Source organism: Cervus canadensis, chromosome 21 (assembly GCF_019320065.1).
Source record: "Cervus canadensis isolate Bull #8, Minnesota chromosome 21, ASM1932006v1, whole genome shotgun sequence".
NCBI lineage: Eukaryota > Metazoa > Chordata > Mammalia > Artiodactyla > Cervidae > Cervus > Cervus canadensis.
The window spans coordinates 246,818-274,126 of NC_057406.1; the positions used below are offsets into that span (position 1 = coordinate 246,818).

General features: G+C 57.8%; 4 protein-coding genes across 8 annotated transcripts; 3 read left to right on the forward strand and 1 right to left on the reverse strand.

The window, feature by feature from the left end:
• The first annotated feature begins 4,065 nt into the window (after positions 1 to 4,065).
• On the forward strand, positions 4,066 to 6,066 carry ODF3B (outer dense fiber of sperm tails 3B). Its single transcript, XM_043440309.1, has 7 exons — positions 4,066 to 4,177; positions 4,545 to 4,685; positions 4,775 to 4,978; positions 5,249 to 5,353; positions 5,439 to 5,560; positions 5,652 to 5,792; positions 5,935 to 6,066. The coding sequence occupies exons 1-7, from the start codon at positions 4,096 to 4,098 to the stop codon at positions 6,049 to 6,051; spliced, it is 912 nt and encodes a 303-aa protein (XP_043296244.1). The 5' UTR covers positions 4,066 to 4,095; the 3' UTR covers positions 6,052 to 6,066.
• Positions 6,067 to 10,087: 4,021 nt separating this feature from the next.
• Positions 10,088 to 11,795, forward strand: LOC122423355 (protein SCO2 homolog, mitochondrial). Of its 2 annotated transcripts, none has more exons than XM_043440310.1 (2): positions 10,088 to 10,226; positions 10,955 to 11,795. In XM_043440310.1, the coding sequence occupies exon 2, from the start codon at positions 10,968 to 10,970 to the stop codon at positions 11,766 to 11,768; it is 801 nt and encodes a 266-aa protein (XP_043296245.1). In that variant the 5' UTR covers positions 10,088 to 10,226; positions 10,955 to 10,967; the 3' UTR covers positions 11,769 to 11,795. The 2 variants fall into 2 exon arrangements, with proteins under 2 accessions (XP_043296245.1, XP_043296246.1); XM_043440311.1 differs by having other exon boundaries at positions 10,089 to 10,226; positions 10,958 to 11,795.
• Positions 11,796 to 11,926: 131 nt separating this feature from the next.
• On the reverse strand, positions 11,927 to 22,039 carry NCAPH2 (non-SMC condensin II complex subunit H2). 4 transcript variants are annotated; one of them, XM_043440307.1, is made up of 20 exons: positions 21,803 to 22,037; positions 18,785 to 18,886; positions 16,510 to 16,565; positions 16,337 to 16,421; positions 16,194 to 16,262; positions 16,020 to 16,096; positions 15,813 to 15,946; positions 15,504 to 15,587; positions 14,994 to 15,133; positions 14,050 to 14,121; positions 13,792 to 13,858; positions 13,540 to 13,647; positions 13,415 to 13,468; positions 13,201 to 13,271; positions 13,029 to 13,122; positions 12,872 to 12,943; positions 12,730 to 12,785; positions 12,517 to 12,648; positions 12,277 to 12,426; positions 11,927 to 12,210 (listed from the first exon to the last, which is right to left on the reverse strand). In XM_043440307.1, the coding sequence occupies exons 1-20, from the start codon at positions 21,908 to 21,910 to the stop codon at positions 12,070 to 12,072; spliced, it is 1,872 nt and encodes a 623-aa protein (XP_043296242.1). In that variant the 5' UTR covers positions 21,911 to 22,037; the 3' UTR covers positions 11,927 to 12,069. The 4 variants fall into 4 exon arrangements, with proteins under 4 accessions (XP_043296242.1, XP_043296243.1, XP_043296240.1 ...); XM_043440308.1 differs by having other exon boundaries at positions 12,872 to 12,940; positions 21,803 to 22,036; XM_043440305.1 differs by having other exon boundaries at positions 13,540 to 13,858; positions 21,803 to 22,039.
• Positions 22,040 to 22,233: 194 nt separating this feature from the next.
• On the forward strand, positions 22,234 to 26,784 carry LMF2 (lipase maturation factor 2). Its single transcript, XM_043440304.1, has 14 exons — positions 22,234 to 22,394; positions 22,788 to 23,041; positions 23,166 to 23,194; positions 23,336 to 23,553; positions 23,629 to 23,807; positions 24,262 to 24,403; positions 24,541 to 24,675; positions 24,746 to 24,851; positions 24,922 to 25,018; positions 25,101 to 25,283; positions 25,389 to 25,557; positions 25,654 to 25,765; positions 25,837 to 25,933; positions 26,027 to 26,784. Exons 1-14 carry the CDS (start codon positions 22,301 to 22,303, stop codon positions 26,315 to 26,317), a joined length of 2,106 nt encoding a protein of 701 aa, XP_043296239.1. The 5' UTR covers positions 22,234 to 22,300; the 3' UTR covers positions 26,318 to 26,784.
• Positions 26,785 to 27,309: the final 525 nt, after the last annotated feature.

The window sequence follows — 27,309 nt, forward strand, 5'->3', positions numbered from 1 at the left end:
CCACCAGGCTCCCCTGTCCATGGGATTCTCCAGGCCAGAGTACTGGAGTGGGTTGCCATGCCCTCCTCCAGGAGATCTTCCCGACCCAGGGGTGGTACCTGAGTCTCCTATGTCTCCTGCACTGGCAGGTGGGTTCTTTCCCACTAGAGCCACCTGGGAAGCGATAAGCAGTACTATATCATATAAAACGGTGACAAATAAGAACCCACTATATCATATAAAACAGGCAACAAATAAGAACCCACTATACATATAAAACAGGTGACAAATAAGAACCCACTATATCATATAAAACAGGTGACAAATAACCCACTATACATATAAACAGGTGACAAATAAGAACCCACTATACATATAAACAGGTGACAAATAAGAACCCACTATATCATATAAAACAGGTGACAAATAAGAACCCACTATATAGCACAGGGAACTCTGCTCCGCACTCTGCAGTGGCCCATATGGGAAAGGGTCTTAGAAAGAATGGATGCGTGCATTTGTATAGCAGGTTCACTCTGCTGTATGCCTGAAACTAACACATTGTAAATTATACCCCAGTGAAATTTAAACAAATAAAAAAGACAACATACTGAATGGGAGAAAATATCTGCAAATAACATCACCAAGTGAGTGAAAGTCGCTCAGTCGCGTCAGACTCTTTGTGACCCCCTGGCCTCTACAGTCCATGGAGTTCTCCAGGCCGGAATAGCGGAGGGGTAGCCTTTCCCTTCTCCAGGTTTCTTCCCAACCCAGGGATTGAACCCAGGTCTCCTGTATTGCAGGCAGATTCTTTACCACCTGAGCCATAAGGGAAGTCCATATAACCAATAAGGAATTCATATCCAAAATATATAAACAGCTTGTACAATATCAAAAAAATTTTTAAATGGGCAGGAAAATATTGAATATCTATGCCGTACACCTGAAGCTACTATAATACTGTAAATCAACTATACTTCAATTTTTTTAAAAAAGAAAAGAAAAAATAAGGAAAAACATGCAAAAGACCTGAAGAAACATTTTTCAAAAAAGATACACAGATGGCCAGCAGAAACCTGAAAAGACACTCAACATCATACATCATTGGGGAAATGCAAATCAGATCCACAATATTACCTCACACCTGTCAGAATGATTTATCAAAAAGACAAGAAATAATAAAAGAGTTGGCAAGAATGTGGAGAAAAAGGAGCGCTTGTGCACTGTTGGAGGAATGTAAGCTGGTGTGGCCAGGATGGGAAACAGTACCATTTCCTCAAGAAATTAAAAATAGAACATATGATGCAGAAATTACACTTGGGAGTATCTTTCTGAAGGAAACAAAATAATTTATTTTAAAAATTTTAAACTGAAGTATTATAGAAAAATTCAGTGTGTCTCTGTGCAGGCTACACTTGTGTCCTCTCATTTTTTTATTTGAGAGTTTAACGGTTTTTGTCAGCAGTCCCATTTCATCAGCCTCAAGAAACTGGCCTTCCTCAGCTTCTCAAGAATATTAAACAGAAACCCTGCAGCTTTTAAAAACAGAAACCTCACAGCTCCTCTTAGTTTTCTATCTCACTGATTTTGGATTTTTGTTTAGGTTAACAGTTTATTAAATACACTATATTTGTATTTTATTCTGTAACTTTTTAAATCATTAATCATTCACACATGGACTTAGTAAAAATGTACTTTATAGAAAACCATCTGCAAAACTAAAATAAAAATTAAAAAGCACATTTTGCCCATGTTACATAAACTGCTCAAAATGTTAGAAATTACTTTATTTAAGGTGATCATGAAACATAAGATGGCTTGATTTCATTAAATATGACAGCAGACCATGACTTCAGGAGTATTAATGTTAAAATGTGGATGCAAAAATGTCTATTAACTAAATTGTTTCATAGTGTTTGAGAAACAGGACAAAAGAAAGTGCTATTATTCCTTTACAGACAGGCACTTCTGTAAATCCATTTTCTATACACTTTCTCTCCCACTCATAGAATTAGTTGTGCAAACTGATGAGACAAAAAATAATCCCTTAAAATTTTTTTTAAAAACCTAGATCCTATTTACAAAACATGCAAAGGGAGAATTTTAAGTAGGTGTTATGGCAGAACTGGTTAAAGGTATAAATACAGTCAAGAGACAGAATATACCTTTACTTCTGCAAATACAAGTCGTTCTCCCCTCCTTTCTGAGAGAAATACATCTTCAAGGTGTGGGCTGTAAATCAACATACAATGCAAAGACAAAAACAAAGACGTTTACAAATTCTCCATATTTCCAGCTCTTGAGACAGTATTTTTTGAGAGTTGAGGTCACCTTGAGTAGCAAAACCAGAGCCAGCTCTTAAGCAGCCAGAATACTACAGTAATTGGATACATGACCATTTCTCTTTTAGCAGGCCTTTGTTCTCCTCTTCCGGAAGTTGTAGATCTATTTAGTTTATGCCATCTTACTGAAGCTGTATCTACAAGAGTTATATCATCCAAAGTTCCTCTAGTTGTTCTATCTATATTTGAAATGCCACACCTGACCTTGTCAAGATGTGGATCACAAGTGGCAGCAGCAGACCCACCACGCAACACAGTATGGAGTCAGTTCTGACCAGCTGTCAATTTCGGCCAACAGCATTTTCTTTTGTGGGCTTCCTGGGTGGTGCTAGTGGTAAAGAACCTGCCTGCCAATGCAGGAGATGTTTAAGAGATGTGGGTTCGATCCCTGGGTCAGAAAGATCTCTTGGAGAAGGGCATGGCAACCCACTCCAGTCTTGCCTGGAGAATCCCATGGACAGAGGAGCCTGGTGGGCTACAGTTCATAGGTTCACAAAGAGTCAGACACCACTGAAGTCACTTATCACGCACACATCACATTTTCTCTCATAAAGCGATCTCTTTTTAGCTTACCAACTGCACAGATTTCTGAGGGTTTGGAGGAGGTCTTTCTAAATTCAGAAAATATAGCTGTCTTTCACTTGGCGTAAGCACAGGAGGTGGTGTTTTTAGTGCCAGAGGCTTAAAGGGAGATGACTGTATAAGGTGATGGTTTGTTGGTCTTGACTGGAATGTCTTTCTGCCTCAGCAGTTCTCTCTGGAACCTGCATAATCACAGCAGCATTTGAAACTCCTTGGAATCCTTGTTCTAGGTCAGCTCTTGGTGGTGCTCACTTTCACTTTTCCCTCATTGACCAACACCTTCAACTAACTTCTGCCACCTCTGCGGAGGGAGAAGGGCAAACGCCCACTCACTGAATGTGCATCAGCCACTGCCTGCATTTTGGCATTAACTGCTCCTGTGCTACATACTAAATCCTCAATGTGCTTCAATATGCACGTGCTGGGCTTCGAGCCACTTTCATCCCCCTGGGCCTGCTGGAGGGTCCCCGGCAAGGGCCACAGCCCTCTGGCTCCCTCGGCACTCCTGGCTGCTAGCTTTCAAAGAGAATTTGTTAATTTCTAAATATTTAACCTTTTTTTTTTTTTAATATTTAACCATTTTTCTTAAGACATTTATACTGTTTGCTTAGAATTGTTTTGAATTGTGATCAAATCATGTGTCCTATCATATCTATTTATTCACCTTGTATGGGCTTTTTTTTTAAATTGAAGTATAGTTGATTTACAATGTGCCAATCTCTGCTTTATAGCAAAGTGACTCAATTACACACATATATTCTTTTTTTTTTTTTCTTTACATTCCATTATGGTTTAACACAGGATATTGAATATGGCTCCGTGGGCTATCTAGAAGGACCTTGTGCTTATCCATCCTATATATAATAGTTTATATCTACTAATTGTATTGGGCTTTTTTGTGGCCCAGTACATGATTGCTTTTGCATTCCACGTGTTTAAATACAGGCAAAGTTCTCGCTACACATAGCAATTAAATTAAGCTTGATTTCTTCATTCACGCACTTGTTTCTTGTCTGCAGACTTATTTCCGGGATGGGAGGACTGAAGCCTGGGGAAGGGTTGTGGACCGAGCTCTGGTCCCTGGCCCAGCCTGCAGGACGCCTGCGCTGCCATGGACTCCAAGGAGGAGAGGCTGGGGGCGGGGCCAGGTGGGGCGGTCAGTCCGGTTGCCAGGAGGCGCGACCCGGACACAATGGGGTCTGGGAGTTGCGCCCTGCAGCGGTGGGGATCCAGACACCCCACCTTGCCTTCCCAGCCAGGAGACACAGGAACAGGTCAGTGCATCCACTTTGGACCCCCCTCGGGTAGCAGGTCCCCCCCTCCCCCCATTATCCTCCCCCAATGTTCCTAAAATATCTCAGTTCTCCGGAACCCCTGGGAATTCCACTCTCGCAGTGCAGCGTCCAAAGTTGGTGCGCACACATACACCCCTGCTAAACTCATTTTGGGGCTGGGGGATGGGAGATGGCCTCGAAGCTGTCCTTGCCCCGCGCCACTCTGGAGTCAGGAAAGCTGCCGTTTGTTTCTCCGCACCTGGGATAAGCGCTCCCCCGTCCCGGAGTCGGGCCCATCTGGAGGGAACCGGGAGTGCGTCCTCGGAGCCCGGGCGGAGGGGCCGGGGCCGCCACCTTTTGTCCGCAGGTGTTGACGGCCGCAAGCGCTCCCACCGCGCCATGGGCTCGGACGTCTGGGTCGGCCCGTGGCGGCCGCACCGGCCCCGCGGCCCCATCGGAGCCCTCTACAGCGGTCCGGGGCCCAAGTACAAGCTACCACCCAGCACCGGTACCAGCGGCGGGCCGGGGGCGGGGAGCCGGCGGGGGCTGCCCGGCAGGGGAGCGGCCGGCCCCTGGTGATGCTGGGGCGCCCGGCAGGCTACATCCTGCACGACCCTTCGCGGCCCCGCGCCCCGGCCTTCACCTTCGGCGCGCGCCTCCCGACACAGCAGACATCGTGCGGCCCCGGGCCTGGCCACCTGGTGCCCGCTCGCATGACAGTGCGCGGTCTCGACAGCGCCCCCGCGTACTCCATCTTCGGCCGCCCGCGGCACGCACCGCCCTTCCTCACTCCCGGACCCGGTCAGGAACCTGGGGCCCTGGCCTCCCGAAAGCCTAGCTGCCTCCCCTCGGGAGCCGACCCCCCCCCCAACCGAGTCCCCCTTGGGCACACTAACATTCCAAATTCAGCCCCGCCCCCCGCCCGCTCCCGCCCCGGACCTCAAAACAGCTCCAAGCCTCACTGGGCTTTGACAAATCGTGGCTCGGATTCCCCCTAATCCCTGGACTCCGGCGCGGGTCCCGACTAGGTCCCCAACCCAGTTCTGGCCCACGCCCCGGTCCTTCCCGCAGGCAGGTACTTCCCGGAGCGAGCCGGGAATGCAGCGTACCCCAGCGCGCCTCGGCACACCATCGCTCCCCGAAACTGGGGCCTCCGCCTGGAGTCGCAAACCCCAGGTGAGCCCAAGAAGGCCCACCCTGCACGGGCAGCGGCGAGGACAACGGCTAGTCCGCAAAGACCCACCCTCGCTGGCCCCCGCAGGCCCCGGGACCTACACTATGCCCTCACTCCTGGGCCCGCGCGTAGTCGGCAAAGTGTCGGCGCCGACTTACTCCATCTACGGCCGCAGCGCGGTGGGCAGCTTCTGCGAGGACCTCAGCAAGGTGGGGGGCGATGCCCGCACGGCGCGGCGAAGGGTCGGCGGTCGGCAGGCCTGGAAGCTGGACACAGCTCTCCTGCCCCCACCCCACGCAGACCCCGGGGCCCTGCGCCTACCACGTGGTGAACCCTGGGGTCTACAAGCCCCGGGCCCCCCAGTTCTCGATGCTGGCGCGGACTTCGCTCTCCCAAGGCAACACCCAGAATCCCGGCCCTGCAGCCTACAACGTGGACCAGGTGGTCTGCAGTTCAGGGTCAAGGGTCGGAGGCGGGGTAAAGGGGCCCGGGTCGGGATAGAGAGTCAGAGTGGCGAGCTTGGGGGCCGGGAGCCCAAGGCCTGCTGACAGCACTAGGCCAGCGACGTCTCCTGGGTCCGCAGCACCGGAAGCCTCGCGGCTGGACCTTCGGGATCCGGCACTCGGACTACCTGGCCCCGATGATGACCAACGCGGACGATGACCCGCTGGGCGGGCGCTGCCCCGCAGATGTTTCTTAAAGCCTCTGGAACCAACAGCTTGTCGGCCTCTCTGCGCTCGCGGCGGCTGGCGGGCGGGCGGGCGGAGTCCAGGCTCTCGCAGGCCCTCGCGATTGGTCAGGACAGAAGTGCGCCAGTCCTCCCGCCCCCCCCCCCCGAGGCGGCGATTGGCCCAGAGCCCCGCTTGTCGGGGGCCCCGCCCCTCCGCGGCTCAGGCGCAGTGAGCAGTCTCAAGGCTCTTACCCGCTGCAAGACCAGGCAGAACCGACTGGGCTCCGAAAAGAACGGGCGAGGGCCACGGAACAGGACAGGTTCTGCCCAGGGTCAGGTAGTGAGGCTGAGGCCAGGGGTTCAGCTGAAAAGGGAACGGAAAATAAACTGTCCCGGTTCCTACTGCTGGGGTCCCAAGCCTGGGAGATGGAGGGAGAGGCGTACCCAACTCGGACACGGCACACGAGACTGAGGCAGACACAGGAGAGAAAGGGGACCCGGGTCAGGACACGTGCACTTGGCGTCAGCGACACGGACGCAGGGCGGCGACAGGTACCAGGTGTGTGTCGCAGCCCAGAGTAGTAGCAGCCCCAGTGACCCCAGGCCCCCTGACCCCATCTGCCCCTCCCGCGCCTGCTGACCAGTCCCGAGGAGGGAGCCAGAGTCCAAGCAGCTGCCGGGGCTGATCCACCTGAAGCAAGAAGACATAAAGGGCTTCTCATGTGCTGTCCTGGACTGGGCACGCAGGGCGCACAAATCCGTGTGTGGGGAGGGGTGGCCACTCCTTGACACAGAGGTCACGCCCAGAAATTTCCTGCCCCCAGGGACGCTGCAGCGCCCCACCACTGTCACTGACACCGAGGATAACCCATTGCTGTAGGAACACCCCTCTGTGCTGCTCACACCACCTTACTACCCATGCCTAGGGGCCATGCTCTTGGCCATCTGATAGAGATTGTGGTGCTGACCCCGGCTCTGGCCAAGTCTGGGCAGCAGCTGGCATGACCAGAAGCCTGGTGCCAACAGCCTGGGGACAACTGCGGCAGAGTCCTGGCACTTGCCCTGGCTGGCTGTGGCTGCAAGGCTGACAGAAACTTCCCTCTCCAGGCCAGAGCCTCTGCCCTCAAAGAGGCGACCCACCACCAGCAGCTCCTGACCTAAGCCTGGCCCAGACAGAGCCCTCAAAGGCAGGACCCAGGCGTCTCACTCCCCAGGACAGAGACTGACTCTTCCTTCACGTCAGCCCCCAATAACACGACCAAGTTATTCGGCTTCTTCTTCAGTTCCCCAGACAGGACTCCCAAGAGAAGAGTTGGGTACTCCTCTCCCTCCACCCCCTAGACTTGTGACCCTAGCAATAGGCACGAGGACAGTTTATTTTCCGTTCCCTTTTCAGCTGGACACCCACTACACTGCTCAGTTCAGCTTCAGTTCAGTCACTCAGTCGTGTCCAACTCTGTAACCCCATGGACTGCAGCATGACAGGCTTCCCCGTCCATCACCAAGTCCCAAAGCCTACTCAAACTCATGTCTATCGAGTTGGTGATGCCATCCAACCATTTCATCCTCTGTTGTCCCCTTCTCCTCTCACCTTCAATCTTTCCCGGCATCAGGGTCTTTTCCAACGAGTCAGTTCTTCGCATCAGGTGGCCAAAGTATTGGAGCTTCAGCTTCATCAGTCCTTCCAATGAATATTCAGGACTGATTTCCTTTAGGATTGACTGCTCTGATCCCCTAGCTGTCTAAGGGACTCTCAAAAGTCGTCTCCAACACCACAGCTCAAAAACATCAATTCTTCAGTGCTCAGCTTTCTTTATAGTCTAACTCTCACATCTATACATAATTACTGGAAAAACCAGTAAATGCTTAACTCCAGCTGAGGCCTAACCAGGGATGGTGAGGAGAAATATGGGGGTGCGGAGGTGACTTTGCAGGTGTACTCAGCATCCTTGCCCAGCCTGTATACGTTAGCAACAGATGTGATAATGGGGTACATGAGGGTACCTTGGATAAACTAGAGTCTATTCATGAATTCATTGTTACCCAGAAACCAGAGCAGGTACAGGCAGGATACTAATTGGTCATTGATCTCGGTTATTGATGGAAAACACAGGCCAGAATCTCTGATGGATCACTAGGGAGGATACTGATCAGTTATTCATGGGTCATTGGACTTTGGTCAAGACCATCAATGGAAATTTGATAGAAGTCACTAATAGGGACTTGGTCTAAATAACCGATGGGCCTCTGATCCGTCATTACTGGGCTATAGAATGTTGATCCATATATTTGATGGGCCACTAGTGAGAACTTATCAAAATCAGTCCTGTCATTGGTCATGACTTTGGACATCTGTCAAGGTTGCTGATGAGTCCTTGGTCAGGGTCAGTGATGGGGTCACTGATCAGAGGCAACTGAGAGTCACCGGGAGTCCTATTGCAGGGGAGGTTGGCCAGATACAAGGGTTGCAGGAATGAGTGGGCTGCTGGTACTGCTGGTCAGGAAGCTGGTTCCTGCAGATGGATTCCTGGAGGAAGCAAGAGATGTGACAGCCACCATCAACAGCCTGCCATTCATCACTGATGACCTAACCAGGGTTTGCCTCCTGCGTATTAAAGACTCCTGAGCTATGAACACACAACCACAGGTGATCTGACCCAAAGCCAGCATCAGTGTCCCACATCACAGGATGCCTGACCACCCACTCAAGAGAGTGACTTGACTGATGCACCTGTCATCCCATCTTATAGGGCACTTGACCTTCCATGTTCAGGGTCCCTGATCCCTCATGACTGATCCGAGCGTCAGCCTCCCCCACATCTCCCAGGAAGCTCCAGGATCTCCATCACCTGCAGACCCCTTAACCGCCCACACATAGCCCCCATCCTCAGTAAGAAGGCAGTGGACAGCCCGTCTGCAAAGATGGCAGGCAGGAAGTACAGAGAAGCCGCAGTCCCTAGCCAGGCACAGGCCCTGGAGCCTATGTAGCCTCTCCATAGAGGTCCCCGTGTGGCTGTGGCCTCTCTGTTGGCACGGATCTATTTATGTAGCCCCAACCCTCTTCTCTAACTCGGTAGCCTGACCCTCAGTATCTCAGCAGCCCAGTCTGACCCTGCCGCGGCCAAGATCCAGCCTCCCCGCTCCATTCCCACGCGGCAACCTTTATTCGAGCAAGACCGACCTGTTCCCGGGTCTGGGGAAACTCTCAGGGCCCTCCCGCCGAACCAGCTCTTCCTGACCCCCACCGCTGAGGTCAGTCACGGCCGCTCCAGGTGTCTCCCGCTCCCTCCCAAGGCTTCTGTAACTCCCTCTCCAGGGGAACCGGCAACCGAGGGCACATCAGGGGCTGCAATTTGAAGACACGCGAGCGCGGGGCGGGTCCACGCCGAACCGAGTCTCGGCAGGTTGGCGCGGGGCCGCCGCTCTGACCGCTACGGACAGCCCGCCGTAGGCAGCAGCCTGGAGTGAGGAAACGGGGCTGCTCCTGGACGGCCTGGGGGTCACCGCGCTCCGGGAGGGGAAGAAGAGAGGTGCCCCCGTCCCGGCTCAGCCCTACACCCGGAGACCCCATCCCTCCCAGGCCCAGCTGCTCACGGCCCTCTGCCCCCGCGCCCGCTGGACGCAGCAACGAAGCCCGAGAGGCTTGCAGCCTTGCGCGCCGAGGTATGCCAGCCTAGCGAGCGGGGGCGGAGACCACACCCGGCGACAGGAAACCACATTCGGCGACTGGGGGCGTCGCCGAGCAAACGCGGCGACGGCGGAAGGGCAGGACCGCGGAGGAAGCCCCGCCTCCTATACGTACCTTCCGGCGGACCTCCGCCTTTGGCGCAGGCGCACACGGCCGTCTGCGCGAGCGCGGCATCGTTGACGCATGCGCGCTGACGTCGAGCTGGGCGGGTGGCCCGCGGTGCCGCCCAGGTAGCATCTCGAGACTTGCCGCCCCGACCCTGGGGCGCTGGGGGAGCACCTGCGAGGCGCATTCCGGGAGGCTTCTGTGAAAGGGGCTTCCGGAGGAGAAGGGCTGGGAACGTCTGGGTTTGCAGGCTCACCTTGTGCACAACATGGTGCACGTTTTGTCAGGGAGGAAGGTGGTGTGAACAGGCTAAGGGACGTGTCCAAGGTCGTGCAGCCTAGGAACCGTCGGACGGGCAGAGGCCGGACGTTTAGGAGTCTTCGAGAGGGTCCCCCCAGGAGCGCCTGAACAGGTGAGGGGGGGGCGGTTCTAATACCTCCACCTGGCAAACCTCCAGAGGTCTCTGAGAAAGGCACGGAGGTCACCGAAGCCGCGGCAGGACGAGTCCAGAGCTGCCGTCGAGTACCTGGCTGTGAAGAGGGGGCTCGAAGCAAGTAGAAACCTTTTTTTCCGGGCCGACTGCCGGCTGGAAGTGTACGTGCGAGAGGCTGGCGGGGGCTGGGGGCCAGGCGGAGCGCTGCAGGCTGCGGCGTGCGTGGCGCAAGGTTTCCGCGGGGCCAGGGGCTAGAGCACTGTGGCGGGAGTGGCCTCAGGAGAAGGGCCAGAGGAGGCGATCTTAGGAGGGTGAAGCCAGAAATTCACCCACCTCCTCTCAAGAAATGGATGTTTATTGCACACAGATAAATATGCCCAGGAATCCGGCTGAGGCGTGTGCATGGAATGCTTTCAGATGGAATGCTTTCAGATGCAGGCGACTACTGAGCTGTTAAGAGCTGCTAGGGCCGGGGGAATGGGATAGACTGAGGCTCTCAGGCTAAAGAACAAGAGGGACAAGCAGTGAAAGCTTGACGATGCCTAAACTGGAGTTTGAGGTTTCAGAGGTAAGGCAGTTGAGCCCAGGTGAGTGGTAGGTGAGCAGCTGCTGACAGAGCCTGTGTAGGGCTGGTCCTTCAGGTGGAGTCAGGGATCTCTTGAATGATGGGGGCACTTCTGACTCCTGACACTCTTGCTCCTTCCCAGAAGCATCGGGTCCATGCTGCTGCTGGCTCGGGCACGCAAAGCTTGGCACAGGCTCTTTCAGCTCAAGCCTCTGGCCCTCCCCGGGACCCCAGGAGGCAAGGCCCAGCATGTGAGATACCAGCTCTTCTCAACGCCAAGCCCTGCAGAGACAGGCAGGCAGGGCCAACCCCAGGGTCCTGGCCTGCGAACCAGGTTGCTCGTCACAGCCTTGATTGGGGCTGGACTGGGTGGGGCCTGGCTGGCCGTGAGGGCCGAGAAGGAGCGGTGGCAGCAGCACCAGCGGACAGAGGCCCTGCGGCAGGCTGCTGTGGGCCAGGGCGACTTCAGCCTACTGGACCACCGGGGCCAAGTGCGCTGCAAAGCTGACTTCCGGGGCCAGTGGGTGCTGCTGTACTTCGGCTTCACTCACTGCCCTGACATCTGCCCCGACGAGCTGGAGAAGCTGGTGCGGGTGGTGCGGCAGCTGGAGGCGGAGCCCGGCCTGCCCCCTGTGCAGCCCCTCTTCATCACCGTGGACCCCAAGCGGGACACCGTGGCTGCCATGGCCCGCTATGTGCAGGACTTCCACCCAAGGCTGCTGGGCCTGACTGGCTCCGAGGAGCAGATCGCCCAGGTGAGCCGTAGCTACCGCGTGTACTACAGTGCCGGCCCCCAGGACGAAGACCAGGACTACATCGTGGACCACTCCGTCGCCATCTACCTGCTCAGCCCCGACGGCCTCTTCACGGACTACTACAGCAGGGCCAGGTCGGCCGAGCAGATCTCAGACAGCGTGCGGCGCCACATGGCTGCCTTCCGCAGCGTCCTGTGCTAAGCCGGGTCATTAAAAGGCTGTGATGGAGCCGTGTGTGCGGGAGATCTGTACCAGCAGCCCCCTGAGGCCATGGCGGGAAGGGGGCTGGGGGCCTGGTTGCTTCCTGGGGTGCAGGGGACAGAGAGCCCTCTCCCCTACACACAACGGTTCTGTAAAGGTTTTTGTTTTTTAAGGGACTGGTGGGATGGCAACACTTTATTAGGCTGGGCCAGCCAGGAAGGCAAGCAAACTGAGCAGACGCACACCCGGTATCCGTGGGGGACGGGCTCCAGGGCCCCACCCTGGCCGCAGTGCTCCCCACTCAGGGCTGCACTGTGGAGGGGGCAGCGTAGGTCTGGAAGCGCTTGTGGGCCCTCTGGTGTGTGAGCAGCCTCAGGGACATGGTGTCCACAGCTGCCTCCAGCCCCGGCTGCTGGGTGATCTCCACTGTGTAGTCATTGGCCTGTAGGGCACAAAGTGTCAGCAGAGGCCCGGGACCACTTCCCTCCCAGACTCCCAGGCTACTCACCAGCTGCAGGGAGGCCAGCATGGAGCGACACACTTCGAAGGCAGGCTGGCCTGCCACCAGCTTTGCGAAGGGGCACCACTGGTTGAGCTGGCTGAACCGGGAGACCACCTGGTCCCCGTAGGTGTGGATGTCAAAGGGCACGTGCTCCTCCTGCAGGGGGAGGGGCCGGTCCCGGGCTGGTTCAAGGCAGGCCACAGGGGCCGCCATCCTCCGCCAGGGGCCCCACCCGGCCCACCTCACCTGCTCCTGGAGCAGGGTCTGGATGGCATCCTCCCAGCCCCTGATGTGCTGCTTCAGCTCTGTCTCCTGGACGAGCTCCTGCCTCGAGGTGGTGATGAAGACGTCCTGCCTCGAGGTGGTGACGAAGAGCTCCTGGGGGAGGACCAGGGGCCACCAGCTGGGTGCAGGGCCTGCCCCCACCCCGCCCAGCCCCCCACTCTGCCCCGGGCCTACCACATTCTTCTGGACCAGCTCCTCATAGCGCAGGGATGCTGGCATGGCTTCCGCTTCTGCAAAAGTGCGGCCGTGAGCCTCACTCTCTCCTTCCTCCCATCTTCGGGGGCCCCTCAGGCCTGCAGCCCACTCCCAGACCTACCCATGTCTGCATCTTCCCCGGGCTCTGCCCCCTCAGGTTCTGCGTACTCCTCGGGCTCTAGGAAGTCATCTGCTGAGAAGGGAGCACCCAGGCAAAAGGCCAGTTAGGCTGCGGCGGGCACTGAACCCTACCCCAGCCTGCCCCCGGAGACCCCCACCTGCGGCTCCCAGGTCTTCCACCGAGTCCTCCAGGCGGTCCTCCTCCACGGGACACAGCCCCTGCTCGGGCCTTGGCAGCCATCGCTCAGCCGCCTGTGCAGATAGAGCCCCTCAGAGGCCCTGCTGTCTCCCACCAGGCCCCACAGGGTCCCCAGAGTGGCCGGTACTTGCCTCCCTCCTCTGCATCTTCCGGAGCGTCTCCAGCTGCTCCTTCACATGCTTCCAGTACAGAACCTCCATGTCTGCGCACACAAGCCTCATGAGGGGGCTCCCTCATCCTGCCCCGGCCCACCCGAGTCCACTCGGCCTCTGGCCTCCCCAGGCTGAGGAGGGCGGTGCAGTGTGGGGTTAGCCTCCCTCAAAGAGCCCCAGGCCCCAGGCTCACCTGCGAAGGAAGGGCCCTTTCGCCGGGACCTCCTGCTGTCAGCGTGGTCGGCATCTGCAAGAAGACAGGGTCAGCAGGAGCCAAGCTGAGGCCCACAGCCACGCCCGGCCCCGGGCCCCACGCACAGGCAGCCAGGTACCACTGGTGGAAGTCCTGCAGCTTGACAGCACCCTTCCTCTTACGCTTCTGTCCTGGCGCCTCCTCCACGCGGGGGGGCACAGAGTAGGGCCTACCTGGGGGCAGACAGGCAGTCCCGGAGCACAACCACAGCCCAGGGCCGTCTACGTGCCCACAGGCCCTGGAGCCCCAACCTCCACTCCAGCCAGGTGAGCCCAGCCCCCACCCCTGGTGCCCAGGGGCCATACCCTCTGCGTTACCTTTCCTGAAGGGCTTAGAATCCGGGGAGTCGAAGGGGTCCAGGCCCTGCCAGGGGTCTGGGGTGTCCTGAGCACAGAGCACAAGCAGACACAGGAGAGTGGAGGACGCGCACCCTCCCCCAGTGCGGACACACGGGGAGGGGGGTGCCCTGGAGCTGCAGCAGGGAGGCCCAGCGCTGGGGGAAGGAAGAGTGCTCAAGAGACACACTGCCGAGGGCGCAAACCCCATGCCGGGCTCCGGGCCTGCCCACCCCTCACCTTCAGCCGGGATGCGGGCTCCGGGGCCTCCTTCCGCTCCCGGAGTGTACACCTCCTGGGTTGGGCAGCACTCTGCAAAGGAACACCAGGGATTTCCCTCTCCTCCTCCACCCAGGATTCCAGGCCCCCCAGCAGCTCTGCTCTGGGGCCAGACACGGGGAACCCTGCAGAAACCCCCTGGGGACAGAAAGTTAAACGACCAAAAAGTGAAAAGCTAATCAAAACTTTAGGAGAAGATAGAAACTAATACACTAGTGGCCACGAAATACTTCTTCAAAGAGAAAAACAGACGATAAAGAATCTGCCTGCAATGCGGGAGACCTGAGTTCCATCCCTAGGTTGGGAAGATCCCCTGGAGGAGGGCATGGCAACCCACTCCAGTATCCTTGCCTGGAGAATCCCATGGATGGAGGAGCCTGGTGGGCTACAGTCCATGGGGTCACAGAGAGTCAGACATGACTGAGCAATTAAGCACAGCAAAAACAGCCAACCAAACCTGACAGATGTTAATATTTTTCCCTCTATGTCAAGGCTTTTCCTTACAAATAAAAGGATTTCTTAGCTCTACACCGGAGTACAGAGCTGGACCTTAGGGGTAACGGAGGCAGGCCTGTCCACTCTTGCCAGCCTGGCCTCAAGAGTCAGCTCTAGAGACCAGCACCATTCTGGGTGGTACCCTGGGCAGCACAGCCTCTGACCCCTGGACACCAGTCCACCCCCGAGAAGCAGCAGCGGCTCTGTCCAGACAGGGAGCCGTGAAAGCTGCTGCCGGAAAGGGCAGCGTGTGGGGCCAGGGCCGGCTGGGGGACACACCCGCCGCCCTGGTGCACAAGGACCAGAGAGCAGGCAGCCCGGGCGTCGCCTGCCCCACACGGGCGCGCTGTCCCCGCCGGGGCTTGCCTGGCCAAGGGCGGGGGCTCGGCAGGCCTCCCTGGGGGTCCCACCTGCTCGGGGCTCCTGGGCTCCAGGGGCTCCATCGGGACCTCAGGTGCGGAGGCTTCAGGGGGCTCCGCCACCCCTTCTGCATCCTCTTCGTCTTCTCCCATGCCCCCACCTCTGGGCGCCAGGCCTTCTGGAGAGGAGCCTGGCAGGGACACGAGACCAGTCAGCCCCAGGAGCCTGAAGGCCTCGGGATGAGGGGCCGTACCTGACTCAGCTTCCCTTGTGGGAAGCAGACAGGGCACAATACACGCGCGTTATACTGCTGTTTTGTTTGGTTCCTCTTATTTTTTAGTAATTTTCCTCTTTAAATGCTGCCACCTCTGTCTGCTCAGAGAGCAGGGTGGTCCAGGGGCAGCCACTGAACCAAGACAGCACAGCTGGCCAAGGTGGGCCCTGGGCACAGAGGCCTGCCCCCTGAGCCTCAGGCTGGAGCGGTGGACAGGCTGGGGTGCTGAGCGCAGAGCCCCCTCCCCAGCCTCCCCTGCAGGCCCACCTGGGTGCTCGCTTCTCACCTGGCTCCCGGGAGATGCTGAGCGCCGGGCCGGGACTCCCGCACACAGAGACTTCCATTGGCTGCTCCTCAGCCCTTCCAGGCTCTGGAAGAGACGAGGGATCAAACACGGTCAGCCCTGCTCCCCCTATAAGGTCCCTCCCAGGTCCCACATGGCCAGAACCAGGCAGGGAGAACACAGCCCAGGCACAGGACTTGGACCTTCTGCAGCTGAGCCAGCTGCAGGCAGAGGCCCCGTCCTACAAGCAGGTCCAGACGGTGGGCGCAGGTGCCCGAGCGGAGCCCGCCTCGCCCCCGACCGAGTTCTCACCCTTTGGGTTCCGCGGCTGCAGGGCCTCCATGAGGGACACACCCACCGGCTCCAACAGGAACGTGCCTCTGGGGTGCGGTGTGCACGTGTTCACCCTGAAATCCTTCCGGCTGGCCAGGACCTCCCCCTGACAGCTGGCAAAACACGGGTGCTGCAGAGACCCTTCCCCAGCACACCTCCCTCCACCCAGCAGGCGCAGGCCCGCACCTGTACAGGGGGTTACTGTTCTTCTCCGTCTCATCCGGGGCGACCAGGGCGTTGGGCAGGAGAGGGATGAGGGTCCCCTGCACAGAGGCCAAGAACGGGTGAACCGTGGGAACCCACGGGCCACGACATCACCCTCCACAGCCCCATCAGCTAAACGCAGGAGGGGGCACTCACACTGAGGACCTGGTCACCCCTGAGATCCACATTAGCACAGGAGTCAGAGAGGTCATCCAACGCCAGGAACTGTGGGGAGACAGAGGGCTCAGGGGTGGCCTGGCTAGCACAGTGGGCACCGCCAGGCACCCAGGAAGCCTCACCTTCTGCTCCGCCTCCTTGGGGGCCCTGGAGCTGGCATCCCTAACGGTCCCGTCTTCCGGCTTGGAGGACAGCTGCTTGGCCTGCCTGAGAGAACCAGCGCACGGGCACCGCAGGTGAGGGGCTGCCCAGGCTGCACATACAGCGGACACACGGGCACCCCTTGCGTACTCACTTCTTGCCAGAGATGAAGTCGAGAGCCTGGTAGACCAGGGAGTACAGGTATTCCACCTGGCAACCAGAGCCGGCAGTGAGGAAGAGAAAGGAGGGGCTCCCAGAACCTTCCGCACTATTCGTCCAAGTACCAAGATGCCAGGGCATTCTCTCCAAATTCCTGCCCATTTGGCTGCCAAAATCACAGCTGCAATCCAACCGCCAAGCCTCCCCAGCGTTACCGAACAGCCGGAGCCCCTCCTGCGCCCTCACTCCACATCGCCGCAGCTGTGGCCACCTCAACCCTGCAGCCCGGACCCACAGCCACGTCTGACTTCACAGGGCTCAACAACCAGCCCCCACCTGCGGGAGCGCCTCGGGTCTCTGCCAGCCCATTGACAGTCCAGCCATAGCCTGTGGGACCCCACTGCTTGGGGTGAGTGTTGGGATTTTCCAGATTCTGACCACAAAGCAGCCATCAGTAGGCTGCATACACGCACCGCCTAGGCCACTCCCTCTGGGTGACAGCACCCAAGAGGACAGTGTGCCGGAGGGCACGGATCCCACTCACCAGAAACAGACCACAGGAGCTTTCCTAAGTGTCTGTCACACAGGACTGTGCTTCATTCTCTGTCTCTGTCCTACTCAGGATCAATGCCGGTGCTATTCTCACAGTAAACGAGATACACTGAGATTCAGAGAATCAGAGTAATAACCCCACCAGCGATGGGTCAAGGACCCACACCAGGGATGCAGAAATCCAGAAGCCACGAGCTGCATGTGACGCTATCAGTTTAAATCTAATTAAAAGTTAACAAAAGGCCAGACTCCTCAGTCACGCATGCCACATTTCAAGGGCCCAGGAGTTGCACGTATTAGATCATAGAACATTTCCATCAGCTCAGAAAGACTGGTGAGACAGTGCTGACTACAGCCTATCCTCCCCTCACACCTTCTAGACTTCAGGTTAACATTTCATTACACCTGCTAAAAGCACACATCTGCCCATCTATGTATGTGACCATAGGTGCACCTTATGTTTGTGCTTCCAAAGTTAATTGCCGATATTCCTTCTGAGGACAAATGCAGGACAAAGAATCCGATTTCATGGGATCATCTAAGACAAAAACCATGAATTCTCAAACCGTCTTCATAACTGACGGAGCCCGAGGTGCGGCCTTGTGTCAGTTAACCTGCAAGGTGGTGGCCCCCTCCTCTGTCCGGAGGGGTTCCCGGTACGGAGCTCCTCAACACATTCCTGAACTCTTCCTTCTGTGCACCTTTTGTTCCCTACCCCCCCCCAAACCGCCAATTGAGTGGATCAGTGCTGTGGTCCCCTTTTCCCTGCTCCTCCACTAGAGGATGGACGGGGTAGCACTGCTGGAGGAAAATCTCCAACATGCGCACGGGTGCCCTGGCAAATAGCGGGGTGCGTTTAACCTCCACTGTACTACCAGTGCTTTCAAACTGGTCTTTACTTTGCATTTCCCTCAGCAGCGCTGATCTTTAGCCACACCTCACTCTCCGAGTTTCTTATACAATAGCTGGTTCTCAGTAGCTGACTCACATGCTCCATGTGAAAGCTGGGGCCTTAGGTGTGGACGCTGCAAACCCCTGGGACCCCCTTCTCGGCAGTGCCCTGAGAGTTGTCTTTTCTCTGCTTCACGGCAAGCCTGTCAGCCATGCTCCCGACCGCTCCTGACCTACTTCTCCTGCTGCTGTTTCATCCATATTCCTCTCCCAGCTCCCCTTTCCCCACCCCCACCCATGGTTTTCAATACCGTCTGTCACTGAGGATAGTTCAAAAATCCAGATACCTACCTCCCTCCCCCAATCCACCACCACCCGGAGATGCTAATTTAGTCAGTTTGGGTGAGGCCCAGGCACTGGTAATTGTTTGGACTGTAGCGTGGGTTGAGAGTCACTGATTTAGTTACTGACAATCATTTTTTTTGGGGGGGTGCGGGGCATGTGGCATGGCATGCAGGATCTTAGTTCCCCACTCAGGGAGCAAACCCAGGCCCCTGGAGGCACGGGGTCCTAACCGCTGGACCACTAGGGCATTCCCAACCCTACAATTTAAAACCCATTCTGTTCTTCCATGTTAAAAGGGGCAAGGGAAAAATAATAATAATAAAAAAAATAAAAATAAAAGGGGCAAGGACTTGGAGGAGGAGGTGGTAGGTGCTGCTGAGGCAACTCTGAGACAGGGCTGAGCCTGCCACCTGCCCCAGCGAGACAGCAGACCTTGGTCCCACAAGACACTGCAGTACAAGACCACAGTCAGGCGGGCCCACCTTCTTACTGTAGACACAAGCGGAGCCCTGGATCAACAGCGCTGCCTCAATGAAGTTCATTGTGGTTTTGCCTTTGTCAAAAGAAATGCAGATCTGGTCCAGCTGAAAGACACAATGAGGGACAGTGGGAAGTCTACGCACCCTCCTCACCCTCCTCCTGGCAGCCCACCCAACCCACCCCACCCCCCACCCAGGGCCAGTGGCCCAAGGTGCCTGTTACCACAAGCAGCCCTTCTGAACAGCTCTGGCTCTGCCTGGGGCTTGCCAGCTGTCCATTTTTCTGGAGGGGAAAGACAGGTGTTTGTGATTTCCCCTACTTCCTATAACCTCTAAGACCTAGTGTTTTGGAAGACGCAGGCCCCTAGGGTGCATCACCCACAGACGGCCAGAACTACACACCAGCTCCTCTACAGAGGAGCTTGCACTGTGCCCACCCTAGTCGGGGCCAGCTCAGCCAGACTCCAGCAGGAAGACCCCACCCCAGGAGAAGGATGGGGGACCCTCAAGGGTGGGGAAGAGAGAGGCAAAATGCTGGGGTCTCAATCCTTCGAGCAGAAAACTCAGGAAATGCTTCCAAGTACATCATCCTCTTTCCTCTGCAACTCCTGACCCGCAGCCTCTCCTAAGCCCCAGTTCCCGCCACCCCTTAAATCTGTGTCCACCAACTACATGCCAACAATCCCCAAACCCATCTAAACCAGCTCTCTCTAAGGTAAGAATGATCTGGCAGCTGTGTGGAAAATGAAAGGAGAAAGACAAAACTAGAGGCAGAGAAATGAGGAACGTCAGGGGACAGAAAAGGTTTGGAGGAGCAGACATACGAAGCAGGAGAGCAGCAGACCAAACAAGGAGGTTCACTAGGCACCCCAAGCACCCCGCTCAACACAGCTCCGGCTAGCACAGCTCTCAGGAGACTGCGTGTTCAAGCAGAGGTCAGTTGTCAGATCAAGTGTCCATTTAACATTTATTCTGCACCAACTGTGTGCCAGGCATTCTATTAAGCAAAAGGGAGAGAGAATGAAGATAGTCCCTGCCCATGCAGGATTTACACTCTAGTGTGGAAAGACCATAAACAAGTTAGAGACCAGCTGAAGATGAACATTCTAAAATACAGAAGGTACTATAACAGAGAGAACTATTTTAGACATGGCAGTCAGCTGATATTTAAACTGAGGGGTACAGGACGAGAAAGAATCAGTCATAAAAATAACTGGGCAAAAAAAACCTCGCTATTGAGTACAGAAAACATAAATGTGTGTGTGTCTGTCTGTGTGTGAAGTGCAGCCAGGAATGAGCTTGGGTGTTGCAGACTGATTGGTTCAAAGAACAGGTGGAAAAGAGCCTAAGACAAGGCTAAAACAGCGAGCAGAGCCAGATTTAGAGAAGAAAGCGTGACTTCTGTCCTGGGAGCCTACGGGAAGCCACTGAGGGTTATTAGGCAGGGCAGTGCTGCAGCCTGATTTTAATTTTTAAGTGTCGCACTTGCTGCTGGGTGGAGCATGAATTGGATGGAGCCAAAAATAAGAGTAGGGAGTCCAAGAATGAAAGTTTTAACATGAATGGGAGCCAGACTGTGGCCTGGATCAGAGAAAATGGAAAATAGATGAACTGAAGTGAAGTTCTGGAGACATTAACTGATAGAAACCATGGGCAAACTGGTGTGCAGTGGCAGATTTCCCTAGCGCTGAGGTTTCACTTTAAGAAACATTGGTGCCATATACCAAGATCAGAAAGGCTGAGCTTTGAGCAGGAAAATAAAGAGCTCTCCTTTAAATTGATGATCAACTCCAAAGAAATGGTGTTTTTAAACTGTGGTGTTGGAGAAGACTGTTGAGAGTCCCTTGGACTGCAAGGAGATCAAACCAGTCAACCCTAAAGACAATCCTTCCTGAATACTCATTGGAAGGACTGATGCTGAAGCTGAAGCTCCAATACTTTGGCTATCTGATTCATACAGCCGATTCATTAGAAAAGACCGACCCCTCCCCAGGAGGAGAAGGGGATGACAGAGGATGAGATGGTTGGATGGCAGCACCGACTCAATGGACATGAATTTGAGCAAGTTCTGGGAGATGGTAAAGGATAGGGGTGCCTGGCATGCTGCAGTCCATGGAGTCACAAAGAGTCAGAAACAAATAAGCGACTGAACAACAACAACAACTCCTTTAACTCTACTAAACCTGCGATGCTTGTGTGACATCTATCTAAGTGAGAATTTCAAGATTAAGAAGCTGGATACACAAACCAGACTCAGAGAAAAGGCCTGGAATATAAATACAAACCGAGAGAGGGGAGAGTAAATAAATAAACCCAGCAATTGTCCTCATACAAGTGGTACTTAAAATCATGGAAATAAATGAAGTGGTTTAGGGGAAATGTGTAAAAGGATGGCTCAGGCCACGCCCTGAGGAGTTCAACACTGAGACTAGACAGGAGACAAAACCTGTTTCAAAAAAGAGGATGCCGTCAACTCATCAAATGCTGCTGAGTTGAATAAGATGACTCTTCTGGTGACCCTTGGATGTGGTAGGAAGGAGGTCGTTATTGATCAACACAAGAGCAGGCCAAGCGGGTTGAGCAGTGAAAGTGAAGTACAGAAATGGAGCAGACAGCTCTTTAAGGAGGTCTAGACATGCTATCAGATATGGGGAAGGGGTTAAATGCTGATGGTGGAGCACTGGCTTGAAAGTCTAACATAAGATCTCCCTCCTGCATCGTGACCCAGACCTCTCACACAGCCACACATGCACACAAATTCTATTCTACTCTATTACAGAAAAATGCTGGTCGCTACTCACTAGATCGATTTCAAGGCTCATTAACAGAAAGCGATCTCTAATGACAGCTCCAGGCTAACCAAGTAAGGGATGATTTCGAGGGCCAAGAGATGGAACTGGGGAAAAGGGAACGAGCCTGCGGATGAGTGCAGTCAGAGCGCCAGACGGAGGCGGCACACGCCCCAGAGGCGGCAGAGCCCCGCAGCCCCCGCCCTGCGCCACTCCCCCGGGCCGCCCTCACCTCCTCAAGATATTCGCCCAGCTGGGCCGCCACGTCCACCTCCCAGTTCCTGGTGAGGTCGCGGATGGGCAGCAGGAGGTGGGCGAAGCGCGCCTCCACGTCCTCCATGTTCGGGAGGAGCCGGATCGGCCCGGGGACCGCAGCGCCGGCTTCCAGAGGGGCCGGTGCGCTCAGCCCGCCACTACTTCTGGCGCCATTTTGCTGTTCCCGCCCAGGAAGATACGTAGCGCGCAGCGACGCGCGCACAACTTGACGCAGAGCGGCAGCCTCACGCCGGAAAGGGCGCAGGACGCGCCGGAGACAGGGCGTGAGCGGGGGCGGGACCCACGCCTGCGTAGGGCGGGGTGGGGCTTGCCGCTGCCGCCGGCGAGGGGACGGGGCCGGCGAGGGGGGCGGGGCCGGCGCGGGGGGGGGGGGCGGTGCGGAGGGGCGGGGCCGGCGCGGAGGGGCGGGGCCAGGCGGACCCGGGAATCGTGTCCAGCCCGCCGCGTAGCGGACATGGCGGGCTCCCGGCTCCCACGGCAGCTCTTTCTCCAGGGCGTGGCAGCCGTCTTCATGTTCGCCTTCGCGTCCCTTTACACGCAGATCCCGGGTGAGGGCGCCGAGAGCGCGGTGCCACCGGGCGGGACCCCTCCCCACCAACCCGGGTCCTGTGACCCTCTCATCTCCCCACCCGACACACCGCTGTGTAGGGGCGGTGAGGTCCAGGCCCGGATGCATGGGGTCGGGGGCTGCGGTTTGTGTCCTGCGAGCCGCGGGGGTGTGGGCCGTGGGCGGGCGTGCAGGGGTCATTTTCAGCACGGTTCTGGGTTCTGACCTCGGCGCGAGGGTCTGGAGGGTCTGCAGGCCCTGACCTGTCGGGAGGGAGAATCTGCTGGTCCCGACCTGGGTTAGGGAGGGCAGATCCGCAGGCCCTGGCTGGGGAGGGGGGAGTCTCGTCTCCGCGGGCCGTGTCCAGGGCCTGCCCTGATGTGCCCTCCCACAGGCCTGTACGGCCCCGAGGGCATACTGCCTGCCCGGAGGACACTGCGGCCCCAGGGAAAGAGCCGCTGGCAGCAGCTGTGGGAAACCCCCACGCTGCTGTGGGAGGCGCCGCTTCTGGGGCTGGACACTGCCCAGGGCCTGGAGCTACTGAGCCTGCTGGGCACCCTGCTGGCCCTGGGTGCCCTGCTGACGCGCCAGCTCCGCCACCTGCTCGTGTACCTGCTGCTCTGGGCCACCTACCTGTCTGTCTACCAGGCAAGTGGGGGCTGTGCCACTGGGACCCTTGCCTCCAGCTCCCTCCAGGCCCTCCCGCCCTCTCCCCAGCCCGTGCCCCTGCAGACTCACAGCCTGTGCTTCCTGACCGCCCTTCTCCCTGCAGGTGGGCCAGGTGTTTCTTTATTTCCAGTGGTGAGTTATTGTTGGGTCTGGGCTATAGAAGGCTGGGTGGGTGAGATGGGGTGGGATGTGTTTGTCTCTCCCAGGAGGACCCCCTTAGGGGAGCAGCCTTGATGGGGAAGAGGGCCTCTGTGCTATTTTTTCTCCCCATAGGGATTCCCTGCTGCTGGAGACGGGCTTCCTGGCTGTGCTGGTGGCCCCTCTGGGGCTTCCCCCCAACCACAAGCAGGCCCCCCAGGGCAGGCCAGGACGGGTCTCCCCCCATGAAGGCCTTCCCTTCTGGCTCGTGCGCTGGCTGCTGTTCCGCCTCATGTTTGCCTCGGGTGTGGTCAAGCTGACTAGCCGTTGCCCCGCATGGTGGGGGCTCACTGGTGAGGGTCCCTGCCTGGACATGGGGCCGTGTTGGGGGCTCTGCCCATCCCTGACCGCCCGCCTGTCCCCTGCAGCCCTCACCTACCACTACGAGACTCAGTGCCTGCCCACGCCGGCCGCCTGGTTTGCCCACCACCTGCCCGTCTGGCTGCACAAGCTCAGTGTGGTGGCCACCTTCCTCATCGAGATTGCGGTGCCACCTCTGTTCTTCGCTCCTGTTCGCCGCCTGCGGTTGGCTGCATTCTACTCCCAGGTGGGTGGGGTCCTTAGCCATCAGAAAGACAAGCAGGACGTGGCCTTGCTCTGCACTGCCCAGAGGGCCCCACTGGGGATGGGTGTCTGCTGCTGGGCAGTCAGATGGGCCTTGTGGGCAGAGGAGCTCGTTAGCCTGGGGTGTGAAGGTGTGCCTGCGTGGTGGGGCTTCAGCGTCACTGGAGGACGTCCTTCCTGGGTCAGCATGGGTGGCTGAGGAAGGGCTGCGTGAGGCAGGCCAAGCTTGGGTTTTCTCCAGGTGCTGGTGGGAGCCATCGAGGGGGTAAGCCAAGGTAGGGGAAGTTGAGTGGGAGAACAGAGGCCAGGGGATGACTCGGAGAGCACAGGGGCCTGCAGGAGAGCTCAGTAGGGGAGATGCGGAGGGGCCTGGAAGCAGGTTCCGAAGGGCCCGGGAAGGGGGCGGCCCCCGTGAGCTGAGTCCAGACCCTTTCCAGGTCTTGCTGCAAGTTCTGATTATCATCACTGGCAACTATAACTTCTTCAACCTGCTCACCCTGGTGCTCACCACCGCTCTCCTGGATGACACACACCTGGCTGCTAAGTCTAGCACCAGCCGCCGCAAGAGGACGCCCAGCTGTGAGTGTCTGCCTGCCCCAGACAGTCAGCCGTCCTTACCCCTGCTGCCTACCAAATGACCTAGCTGTACCCCAGCCCCCAGGCCATAGACCCTCCAGTCCTGCTCCCAGCCGACCCATGGCTGTCTTGGCCTGCAGCCTGGCCCAAGGCCCTGCTGGCCGTGCTGACCCTGCTGCTGGAGTTGGCTGTCTACGGGCTGCTGACCTATGGCGTGGTGCACTGCTTTGGCCTGGAGGTGGACTGGGAACAGCACGTCGTTCGCTCCAGAACCAGTGAGTGCCAGCCGGGGGCTCAGAGGGTCGAGGCTGGACCATCCCTCCTCACACCCGTTTCCTTCCGCAGACTTCACCTTCCACCAGTTCTCCCAGTGGCTGAAGACGGTGACCCTCCCCACCATGTGGCTGGGTGCGGCCTCTCTGGCCTGGGAACTGCTGACCGCCCTCTGGAGGTTTGTGGTGCCAGAGGGTGGGTGGAGCTGTGCAGGGCGGGCCCGACTGCATTTCTGTTCTCCGCCCCAGGTGGGTGCAGGTGCGAGGGCTGCTGCAGAAGCTCTGTGCTGCCGTCCAGCTGTCCATCTTTGGCACTGCCACGGTGGCTTTGTTCATGATCAGCCTGGTAGGTAGTGCTTTGGGGCTGGGGTCGGGAGTCAGGGGAGGGCTGGATGGTCATTGCTGAGCCTCTGCCTGCCTGCCTCCAGGTGCCCTACTCCTACATGGAGCCTTCGAGCCATGGGCGCCTCTGGACTGGGGCCCACCGCCTGTTTGGCACCGTGGAGCACCTGCAGCTGGCCAACTCCTATGGCCTTTTCCGCCGAATGACTGGCCTGGGTGGGCGGCCGGAGGTGGTGCTGGAGGGCAGCTATGATGGGCTCCAGTGGACGGTGAGGGCTCCCTCAGGCCCCTGCCCGGGGTGCCTGGCGACCCCACAGGCCTGGGTGGGGAGAGAAGGGGGAGCCAGCCGTGCTGAAGGGGACTCTGCCCGGCAGGAGATCGAGTTCATGTACAAACCCGGGAACCTGAGCCGGCCTCCCCCGATCGTGGTGCCCCACCAGCCGCGCCTTGACTGGCAGATGTGGTTCGCGGCCCTGGGCCCCCACACGCACAGTCCCTGGTTCAGCAGCCTGGTGCTCCGCCTGCTGCAGGGCAAGGAGCCTGGTGAGCTGGGGGAGGGGCGGGGCCTGTGGGGCGTCTGGGCGACCCTCGGGGGCCTCGGGGCAGGCCGATGCTGAGGTCTGCCCCCTGCGCCCTCAGTGATCCGCCTCATCCAGAACCACACGCCCGGTTACCCCTTCCACAAGCAGCCGCCCACGTATGTGCGGGCCCAGCGCTACAAGTACTGGTTCTCGCATCCTTGGGAGCAAGGGTGAGTCTGGGCACCAGGAGCGGTGCGGGGTCTGCGAGCTGGCCCCACCTGAGCCCCCCATGCTGTTGCAGCCAGTGGTGGCGACGCCAGTGGGTGGAAGAATTCTTCCCATCCGTGTCTCTGGGGGACCCAACGCTGGATATGCTGCTCAGGCAGTTTGGCCTTCAGGTAGGAAGGAGTTAGGCAGGCAGGGGTAGGTGGCAGGGGTGACCCCGGCTCACAGGGACAACCCCCCAGACCCTCCTCCATCCTGTCCCGCAGGACAGAAGCCCGCCCCGGGCCCGCGGCTCCAGCACCACCCTGACCCAGGTCCTCCACTGGGTACGGAAACAGCTGTCTCCCCTGGAGGCCCCCGCCCTGCTCTGGGGGCTCCTCGGGGCCGTGGGGGCCATCAAGGTCATGCAGGCCCTGCTGGGCCCTCAGGCCCTGCCTCGGACCAAGGAGGAGAAGCACAAGCCAGCCCCCCAGGAGGACTCAGTAGCCGCCAGCAAGCAAGCGTCCCCAGCCCCCAACATTAGCAGCAGCTCCCAGACCCCCCGGCGGAAAAAGTAGCCGTGATCTGACAGCCACGTGTCCTGAGAGGGTCAGGGTCGCGCTAGCCTCTGACTCTCTGCCGCAGGACGGCCCAGCCACCGTGCCTTAGCCAGCTGCCATGCAGATGCAGGTCAGGGTGCTGGCCTGTGGGGGGCGCTAGCCCTTCTGCTTCAAGGGCATCCCACCTACCCCCACAACGTCCCGTCCCAGGACACCCTCTGGCCTGCTCCACGGCCCAGGAGGCCCGTCTGTGACCTGGCCCAGGGTTCATCCCCAGACATGGTAATCGGGAGCTGTTGCCCTCTGCCCCCACTGCAGGGGTCCAAGTCTGAGGCTCCGACCCCAGCTCCTGCCCCGGGGTGGGGGTGGGGTGGGGGATGAGGCTGACCTGCTGTGGAGGAGAAAAGACACCGCAAGGTCTGCTCTGCAGCAGCCTGTCTGGGCATCCAGATCTGTGAACCAATAAAGGCAATTGTGTCTGACCACGTTCCTGCCGCTTCCTTCCCACAGGGAAGCCTGAGGGCAGTCAGCCTTCTCTGCCTCTGATGGTGGACACAGCCCACATACAGTCCGGCTGATTGCTGACCAGGCTTCCTAGGTGCCTTCTCGGTCTAGTCCTCAATGTTCCCATCTGTAAAATGGACACAAGGGCCTGGCCTGGCGCTGCCTGAGTCTCAGTCCAGCACGGCCTGGCTGACCTGTTAGCTCCGCGTCAAGGCTATGAGGTCAGTACTGCAATGTGGGGCCTGAGACCATCTGAAGGTCGGAGAGTTGCCCAGAACACTGGCCCTCCCTGCTCTCCTACTCCCACTTCCTTATCTCAGGGGAGAAGTGAAGGGTCTGCACGTTGCATCTTGCTTAGACTGCGATGGAGGAGAGACGGGAGGTGGGCAAGGCCAGTGTGGACGCCCCGTCAGGGAACTTGTCCGGCCTCTGGCTGAGAGAAATGGAGTGTGGGTGGGGAAAGGAAGGGGGAGCAGAGGCCCTGGACCAGGGGCAGGAGAGGAGCA

Excerpts from the sequence above, each read along its gene's own strand:
- ODF3B (XM_043440309.1), top strand. The coding sequence starts at position 4,096 with ATGGGGTCTGGGAGTTGCGCCCTGCAGCGGTGGGGATCCAGACACCCC. Across the intron at positions 4,686-4,774 it reads CAAGCTACCACCCAGCACCG|GCTACATCCTGCACGACCCT; the intron begins GTACCAGCGGCG and ends GGCGCCCGGCAG. Across the intron at positions 5,793-5,934 it reads CAGCCTACAACGTGGACCAG|CACCGGAAGCCTCGCGGCTG; the intron begins GTGGTCTGCAGT and ends CTGGGTCCGCAG.
- LOC122423355 (XM_043440310.1), top strand. The coding sequence starts at position 10,968 with ATGCTGCTGCTGGCTCGGGCACGCAAAGCTTGGCACAGGCTCTTTCAG.
- NCAPH2 (XM_043440305.1), bottom strand. The coding sequence starts at position 21,910 with ATGGAGGACGTGGAGGCGCGCTTCGCCCACCTCCTGCTGCCCATCCGC. Across the intron at positions 16,097-16,193 it reads GGGGTGACCAGGTCCTCAGT|GGGACCCTCATCCCTCTCCT; the intron begins GTGAGTGCCCCC and ends GCCTCTGTGCAG. Across the intron at positions 13,469-13,539 it reads CCAGTGGTACCTGGCTGCCT|ATGCCGACCACGCTGACAGC; the intron begins GTGCGTGGGGCC and ends GTCTTCTTGCAG.
- LMF2 (XM_043440304.1), top strand. The coding sequence starts at position 22,301 with ATGGCGGGCTCCCGGCTCCCACGGCAGCTCTTTCTCCAGGGCGTGGCA. Across the intron at positions 23,554-23,628 it reads CGCATGGTGGGGGCTCACTG|CCCTCACCTACCACTACGAG; the intron begins GTGAGGGTCCCT and ends TGTCCCCTGCAG. Across the intron at positions 25,284-25,388 it reads ATGATGGGCTCCAGTGGACG|GAGATCGAGTTCATGTACAA; the intron begins GTGAGGGCTCCC and ends TCTGCCCGGCAG.